Source organism: Musca domestica, unplaced genomic scaffold (assembly GCF_030504385.1).
Source record: "Musca domestica strain aabys unplaced genomic scaffold, Musca_domestica.polishedcontigs.V.1.1 2, whole genome shotgun sequence".
Taxonomy (NCBI): domain Eukaryota; kingdom Metazoa; phylum Arthropoda; class Insecta; order Diptera; family Muscidae; genus Musca; species Musca domestica.
This window is the reverse complement of record NW_026712249.1, coordinates 43,021,769-43,031,074: the sequence shown is the minus strand read 5'-3', so window position 1 is coordinate 43,031,074 and position 9,306 is coordinate 43,021,769. Positions and strand designations below refer to the sequence as shown.

Below are 9,306 nucleotides of genomic sequence, written 5' to 3'. Positions count from 1 at the left end.
CATATAGTGCGGCAGACAACCACAATGACGCATCAGCGTTTCGGCAATGCATTCCGCTTCACAATTCGATTGGGTATACGTGGCAAAATAGGTTAGCTCATGTTCATCTTGAAATTCACATTGTCGATGTTTCAGATGGACGGTATGAAGTTTTTTGTCTGCCTCCAATTTTTCCATGCGTACCCGGGCCTTAGTCTCATATCCGGCGGCCAACAGCAGACCTACCTCCCGAACATTTGGTCTCTCATTGGGATTATGCATGGTCATTTTAAATCCTACACTGTTCGTTGAGGAACAATTGTACTGATCCACTTCGGCATCCAGTACAATTGTCAGACCCAATGATTCTCCAGTACCTGCAGCCGTTCTAGGATAGAAATGTTTAGACATTTTCTCTGGGTAACCGAATTCAGGATTCCAAGCAATAGCTTCATCCATGTCACTGTGATTGCTATAGATTTCTTTTATCAGAGATTGGGTGCTAAAAGAAGGAAGGGGGGAATTAATGTTGGATTTTAAGTTAATATTTTATCTATTTTTTGGGACCATGTGAGGGACTGCTTATCATCCTAGTTATGGCACTGAAACAGTAATAGGTGAATACGATACATTTTTTATACCCTGAGCCATATGGCAAATATCATTTGATATAGCCTAAACGTGCCTCATTAAAATAATGGGTTTAGACCCTAGGTCTCTTAGAACCAAATCCTTTTCAGGATATTTGGAGTCGATCTAGCGAAGTCCGTCCGTCTGTCTGTCTGGCTGGAGCGCACGAAACTCTCGAAGGGAAAATCCGATTTGGTCCAAACTTGGTACATCATAATACTTTTGTCAAACTTAAATCAAGTTTCAAAGAAAATATTTTACTGTACACAAAGAGAAAGGATAATCCGGGTTTGCTCCAATTTTGCAAATCTCAATATTTGCATCAGTGCTAAGTCATGTGATGGACACCATCGGACCACTCTATCAAGTACCTCCCCCCAAGGGGTTCAATTTTTCAATAATTATAACTCTTGTAAAATGTCTTTATTCACCCAAGGTCTGGTGTGAAGATAGAAATAACAGTCCACTACTTCTGATACCTCCCCCACACAGGGTAACATTTTTGAAAAGCCAAAATTATCAGAAATCCGAAATCAGATTCCGGTTCTTTTCATACTTCACCCACCATTATTTCTACTAACACAAGAACTGCTGTGAAGATGGGATATATCGGTCCACTGCTTCTGGTACCTCCCCTACGAAGGGTCAAAATTTTGAATATCCATGAAGCTAATAGAAATCGAAATTAACATCCAATTTCATTCAAACTTGGTACTTCTCAACATTTCCATCAATACAATATCTGTTATAAAGAAGGTAGAGGTCGGGCCAGTCCTTTTGGTACCTCCCCCACAAAAGGTCAAAATTTTGATTCACCAAAACGATTATAAATTCCGAAATAAACATCCGGTTCTTATCATATTTCACACATCTCATTTTTTCTACTAACACAAGATCTGCTGTGAAGATGGGATACATCGGTCCTCCCCTCAATAAGTCAACATTTTGAGTATCCTTGAAGCTCATAAAAAGTGAAATTAACATCCGATTCCATTTAGACTTGTTATATCTCAATATTTTCACCAACACAAGATCTGTTATAAAGATAGGACCATTTCTTCTGGTACCTCCCTCACATAGGGTTCAAAATTTTAAAAACGCTTAAAGAAAGCGAAATAAGCTTTCAGCTCTCTTCAAGTTTCACTCATACAAATATTTTTGCTAACACTAAATCTGTTGTGAATATGATATATAAGTCAAAATATATATATTTAAATAATCGAACATTGGCTGAGGGTATAGATCTGTCGGCAAAACGGGATGATACTTTTTATTTCTTTCAGTTAAAAATACTCAGTAACTTTAAGTAATACTGTTTACAACTTACCCCTCGGTGTAGAGAAATTTCGGATGGACCATATTAAAGGCACAGCAATGACCCTCATCCGTTACAATGGGATGAAAAATGCGTAGGCAATCATAGGCCATGCCACCAAAACGGCATGAGACCAACATTTTCTCACATGGTTGCGAAATCTGTAAAATAAATTTTTTCTTTTTAATTTGAATAAAAAATTGCAACAACAAATATTACATCAGATATAAATTGATTCAAGCTGCTCCAATCCTGAATGGTATCAGCCACGGTTACATTCACCTTACGTTTGCACAACATTTGTATGATGGCATATTCCACAGAGTCCCTAAATATTTAAATTAAATTATTTAGTCTTTTATCTATATTTTTATTATTCTATATTTTTACAAAAATATTTACTTACGTGGTAAAATTTTGTATTTTCGCCTTGTACGCTTTATTCATGTTACATATTGTCAGCGCTGGGAATGGTTCATTGGTTATATAGGTTGGATGCGGATTTATACTGAAAATCACCGGTGTTGTTTTCCACTTCACATAGACATTGTTAATGAAAATTGCACCAATGACAACGGCCGATATGAAGGATAAGGCAAAAAAGATTCTGCAGGAAATAAAGGATTGAGAAAATATTAAATTATTGTAGGTAGAATCGAAATATTATTTTCAATTAAGAATCATTTAGAAAATAAACAAGTAAAAAAACTGTAAGCTCGGCCGGGCCGAATTTTCAATACCCTCCACCATTTGAAACGTATTTGGGAATTCTCAAAAACAATTAAATCCGTTAAAAATTCTGTTAAAATCTCAAAAATACCGAATGTAGCCGTCATATTAGGATGTATACAACGACATGGACCTGCATAGATAACATTTGCCATGAGCCATTACAATATTCAAATGCGAAACTTAGATAAAATCGGTGAATAATGTAAAATCATCAAAATACCGAATATCGGGTGGTACCGTTATATGGGGTCTATACGAAGACGTGGACCTGCACAGACAATTTTCTATCTTAGGCTGTAGTATCCATTTCGAACTTCAAATGCCAAATTTGAAACAATTCCGGTGAATATTGTCGCTAAAATCATCAAAATTATGAATATCGGGAGGTACCGTTATATGGGGGCTATACTTAAACATGGACCTACATGGCCCATTTTCCATACCAAAAGTCCTGCAGACATAATATACATTTGAGTAAAATTTTATCAAACTTTTTTATCAATGGGGACCTTTTAGACAATATTCAGTCACACGAGGTAAAAACCGTTAATCTCAGTACTAAATTTGATCAATTTCGTAGAAAAATGGTCACACAATTTTATTGCATATTTCAAAACGTTCGTCAAATAATGTGGACTGTATCGTGATTTCAACAGACAGACGGACGGACATCGTTAATTCATCTTAGAATTGTATGCTTATCATGAATAGTTATACTTTATGGATCTACGACTAATATTTAGAGATTTTAGAAACGGAATGAAAATTGTGGTATTTTGAGTTCTCAATATGTGGTAACCTTTCTTGTCAATGTGTGTTTCCATGCACACTATTAAAGATAGATATTCAGAAATTGGATATTTGATATATTAATTGGAATGTATCGGTTCACGTTTATATGTATGGCTGTACTTCCTTATTATCTGTGAATATAGGTATAGGTCCCATGTGATGTACAGATTTCAAGGATAGCCGATTATATTTTTTATACCCTACGCCACAAAGCCATAATACCCTGTGGCTTGGTGCATTTGTTTTTCGATTATCTTAATAGAATCACATTCTGAGTGGATTTATGCCTGTCCGTCCATCTGTTCATTGACCTGTACGAAATTATTGTCCGATTGAGATGAAATTTTCCACAAGTCATTTGTTTGGTCCAAGAACGAACCCTATTGAAATTTATGATAATCGGTCCAAATTTATGTATAGCTCCCATATATATATTAATCCGATTGTAATTTTAGAGAGCGCCATATGTGTATTTATAGGATTTATTTCGGCACATCCGACCGAATTCAACCTAGAATATAGCTATAGCTCCAATATGTTTATAATCCGATTTGGAGTTTAGTCTCTCACATTCGTAAAATGTAGTCTACATCAAAGATATTTCAGATTTGGATATAGCTCCTATACATACCTTTGTCCGATTTTAGGTTAATGGTGCACCAAGCGTTTAATACAAGCCCAAATGGAGTGGAGAAAATCGGTTCTGATATAGCTATAGCTTCAATATGCTTATGCTTCGTCCAATTTGATGTTTAGCCCCACACATTTGCAATATGTACTCGAAAAAAATGATATTTAGTACCAGATATCTCATACAGCTCTCAATACCTGAGCCATATTTTATCAAGATCGGTTCATATTTATCCATACATATCTTCATCCAATAACAATGAATATTGTGACCAAATAATCCCTAATTTTGAATTGAAAAATTTTCTGATTTTGTAGTTGCTCTACAGGTCGCAATTATGGACCAATCAAAGCAGAAGTTAGCATAGGGCTAGAACTTAGGGCTGGGCAGAAGCCTTTGATGGTCATCGGGTAATATTTAGTGGGTGAAATAGGCCACAAAATTTGTGTTAAATAAAAGTCAAATTTTCCATTAAACCGCGAATATTTTTAATCCCGGCGAAATCACAAATAGACGATATTTATTCTTTATATATCTGGTCATTGTATTTATACCCTACAACACTATGTGTTAGGGGTATTATAAGTTTGATTGGGCCAAAAATTATGTAACACATCGAAATATTGATTCCCACATAGGAAAGTATATATGGATCTTTCTATCTCCCCGAGCTGAGTCGATCTAGCTTTGTATGTCCGTCCGTCCGTCTGTCCATATCAGAATAGAACCCTATTTCTTTTGGAGATGATCGCCTAATATTAAGGGGTTGAAATGGACCAAAAACTGAAAAAATCCTGATTTTGCAGTTGCTCTACAGGTCGCAATTATAGACCAATCGACGCGGAAGTTAGTATGGGGATAGAGCTTAAAGCTGAGCTTTTGATAGTCATCGGGTAATATTTAGGACCGATGTTGACAAATTTTGATTGCATTTATCGTCTGATTATCACGAAAATTTTCACAAGGATATGGTTAGGCTCAGAAGGGCTAGGCGTATTATTCTAGCTTTCCATGCTGATTTCGTTGACGAATATAGCCAAATATCATCATATAGATGAGTCTAAGTTTAGAAATACAGAGGTGCCTCTTGCATTTGATTACAGATGATGGCAAAATATTTAGGGGTTCAAATGAACCAAAAACAGAAAACAAATCCAAATCACACAATTTAAGCCAATCGAAACGCCTGAGAAGAGAATTAAGGACAGGAGTACCGTTTGATTATATTTAGCTGTAAAATGGATCACAACAACTAACAGTACGACGGAGTGCTTAAATATTGGGCAAATGTCCCTGGTCAAAATTATTAGGGTAATATCTGGGCAGTGCTCCGTGATATAATTTCAAAAGCGAAATCTTCCAAAATGGATTTTGACATAAGGGGGCTTCTAACATATTGTAGTGTTGTAGGGTTTCACATGGTCGGCCCCATAGCTATAGCCTTTGCTTACATGTTATTATCTAATTTAATTTGTATTTATTTTTATATATAAACAAATTCATCAAGTTTCCGAATTTTCGTAAAATTCTAGACTTCTTGTTATAACACAGTCACTAATATTCTGACTATTTTGCAGCACCCATTTTAACACTTGTGGTCACAATTTACTTTCCATTTCCCATAAGTTTTTCCATACGTTTGGAGTTTAAGTTCCATATTATCCAAATTTAAAAAATAACTTAATATTTCAATGGATTTTTCCATTTATTTCCATATACATTTTTTTTCACTTTTTACCTTTCCATCAGATATAAATCCTTATTCGCCATATAATTCAAGCCATGCAGAGTGGTATTTTTACAAAATTCCTTCACATTCTGATATATGTTCACTTTAATCGAATTCCATCGACTTTTCTTTTTGTCGCCAATGATTACCACGGATTTATCACTTTCCGAACCGCGAGACAATATCATGGTGGTCGAGTTGTAAATATTGAAATGACCACGAAAAATCCGCGCTTTTATATGGAACCATTTCAAGGGCACCGATAATTTGACTTGTGACGATTGTTTTGATTCAATTCATAAACAAATAGTCCATTCAATCAGTTCTAGCAAAACTACAAACCATAGAAAATAATTACTTCATTAAGTACTTCCTCAATAATTGTAGTGGAGAGTAGAGAATTAAGGAATCTATGAAACTTCCAGGCTAATAATAGGTGGAAACTTAATCTGTTCGCATCAACTTTATTTATTTGAATGCATTTTCCGATTAATGGAATGGTGTTTACTGTGTTCACTCTGTTTATCCGGAAAACGTGTTGAAATATTTCCTATTTATGTTGTGAAGAACTTCTGGGGTCTTTGACCTGAGTGTTTGTAAACAAAAGTCGTTGTAAATAGTTGTAAATTTCTTTGTGGTATAGAAAAGTAAAAACCTGTGCTCAAGTTGTAACTGTCTTCGAGGACCGAGGTTTCAATCGCCGGTTTTTATTTACATAAATAAGAATTGTATCTTCTTATTTTGGCCAAAACTCCTTTACTATTGAGTTTTTCGTATTTTTAGGAAATTTAAACCGTCATATTGGTCAGGGTATTGTGTCTTAGTGCATATGTTTGTAACATAGAGAAGGAACCGAGATAGACCTATAATTATTTTTGAGGATTTTCTTGAAATCACTTTCTGAGACGATTTATGAATGTCAGTCCGTCCGCCCACCTGTCCATGTATTGTTGTAAACAAAAAGGCAGGTCGCATTAATTATCCGATTGAGATGAAATTTTCCTATTTAAATTGGTGATAATCGGATCAGATTTACATATAGCTCCCATATATATTCAACCGATTTCAGGATAATTGTGCATTGAATTTTGGTTCACCTCACCGAATTCATTCTAGAAGCAAGTGCATCAAATTTGGAAAATCGGTTCATATATAGCTTTAGCTCCCATATATATGTTTCATCCAATTTGAGTATTTAAGTCCCTCAAATGCGTAATGTGCACTCCACAAAAATGATATTTGGTACCGGACATCATATACTGCTCGAAAATACCTCTGTCAAATTTTATTAAGATCGGTTCAGATCAGGATATAAATCCCATATATAACTTTATCCTATATCAGGTTAAGTGTGCACCAAATGGCTAATATTAGCCCAAATAGACTGAATTTTGGCTATTACGACTGAATTCATCCTAGAAATCAGTACTTCACTTGGTGTAATTCGGTTCAGATATAGCTATAGCTCCTATACATATGTTTTATCCGATTTGGGGTTAAAAGTCCTTCACTCGCATAATATTCATTCGACAACAATGGTATTTGGAACCAAATATCAGATACAGCCCAGAAATACCTCTGCCAATTTTTATCAAGACCGGTTAAAATTTGGATATAGCTACCATATATATCTTCAACCGATTACGGGCTAATTGTGCACCAAATGACCAATATCAGTCCAAATCACCTGGTACATCCGGCATAAGGACCTTAAATTTTGTCAAATTCGGTTCAGATATGAACATAGCTCCCATAATTTCAGGACGTACGTTTCTATTTGTGGGAACTCGGCTTCGATATATATTTTTTAGTATAATCCTTCTCCAAGTGATATCATGCACTCCATAGCAATGTTATTTGGTATAAAAGATGAAAATGTCTCCATCACATTTTGTGAAAATCGATTCAGAATTGGGTATGCCTTCCATATATTAGTTCCCTCTGAAACCAAATTATAGTGGTCTAAAGCCAAATGTTGATAGGTGGCATGGCCTATTTCAAATAAATTATTTTGCTACGGGAGCTCTTCTAAGCATGCATAGTGGTGTAGGGTATCATATAGTCAGCCCCGCCCGACTTTTGACTTTCCCTTACTGAAAAACAGTTTGTATATGTAAAAAATGAAAAATCTTTCAAAATCTTTAATCCAATGTGGGGGAGGTACCAGAAGAAATTGTCTGATCTCCACCATCTTTATAACAGATCTTGTGTTGATGGACATATTGAGATGTACCAAGTCTAAATGGGATCGAATGTTAATTTCACGTTTTATGAGCTTCGTGGGTATTTAAAATTTTGACAATTTGTTGGGGAGGTACAGGAGGGAGTTCGACGATATACCACATCATTACAGCATATCTTGTATAAGTAGAAATAATGGGATATGTGATATATTCAGAGATTCGGATGCATATTTCGGATTTTATAATCGTTTTAGTTATTCAAATTTGTGACCGTTTGTGGGGGGAGGTATCAGAAGGAATGTTCCGATCTCTACCGTCTTTATCTTGTGTTGATAGAAATATTAAGATAAAATGTTAATTTAGCGTCTTATTAGCTTCATGGATATTTAAAATACTGGCCCTTTGTGGGGGTGGTACCAGATCGATATATTCCACTTTCACACCCGACCTTGGGTTTATAAAACTATTGTGATATGTGTAATTTTAAGACAAGCGGACTCTACATCATATTTTATAAGAAATATAATTATTTAAAATGTTGACCCTTTGTGAGTTGATATAGTCCATTTTCACACTTGACTGATGCAAATATTAGAATTTGCAAAGTTTAAGTAAATTCGGATTATTGTTTCTCCTTCTGTCCAGTAAAATATTTTCTTTGAAAAGTTCGACCTTGTAAGAGAGGTACCAGGAGGATATTGCCCATCTCTAAAATCGATCTTTGTTTGATAATAATATTACGATATACCAAGTTTGGATCAAATCGCATACTCCCTTAAAGAGTTATCGTGCGCACCAGTCAGACAGACATACGGACATCGCTAGATCGACTCCAAATGTCCTGAAACGGATTTGGTCCAAAGAGACCTAAGGTCAAAACCGTTTTTCGAAGAGGCATGTTTTGGTCGTATCAACTTATATATAAACTCTCTAGCCATATGGGTAAGGGTATAATAGGCATTTTGATGTTAAGTACTAACAAGTAACAAGTAAAAAAGCTGTAAGTCCGGGCCGAGCTTTGAATACCATCCACCATTTGCGACTAATTTGAAAATTTATAGCCGTTATATTCGGGTCTACACGAAGACGTGGACCTGCACAGGCAACTTTTGTCATAAACAATTACAATATTCAAATGCGAAACTTGAAACAAAAGTCCGGTGTATAATGTAGCTAAAATCATTAAAATACCGAATATAGGCAGGTACCATTATATCAGGGCTATACAAAGACCTGAACCAGCATAGTCAATTTTCTGAAATTCCCATTACGAACTCTAAATACGATATTTGAATAATGTCGCTAAAATCATAAA

The 9,306-nt window shown here is 35.4% G+C and overlaps 1 protein-coding gene across 1 annotated transcript in view; it reads right to left on the bottom strand.

Moving 5' to 3' along the window:
* LOC101894120 (pickpocket protein 28-like) overlaps nucleotides 1–5,996 on the bottom strand; it is a 6,743-nt gene extending 747 nt beyond the window's left edge. Inside the window, exons 1-6 of the mRNA XM_059121996.1 lie at nucleotides 5,818–5,996; nucleotides 4,344–4,384; nucleotides 2,331–2,397; nucleotides 2,144–2,252; nucleotides 1,937–2,085; nucleotides 1–481 (exon numbers count right to left, since the gene is read on the bottom strand). The exon at nucleotides 1–481 is cut by the window's left edge and continues 331 nt beyond it. Coding sequence (XP_058977979.1) covers nucleotides 1–481; nucleotides 1,937–2,085; nucleotides 2,144–2,252; nucleotides 2,331–2,397; nucleotides 4,344–4,384; nucleotides 5,818–5,996 — 1,026 coding nt within the window. The remainder of the gene's footprint in view (nucleotides 482–1,936; nucleotides 2,086–2,143; nucleotides 2,253–2,330; nucleotides 2,398–4,343; nucleotides 4,385–5,817) is intronic.
* Between the last annotated feature and the right edge of the window lie 3,310 nt (nucleotides 5,997–9,306).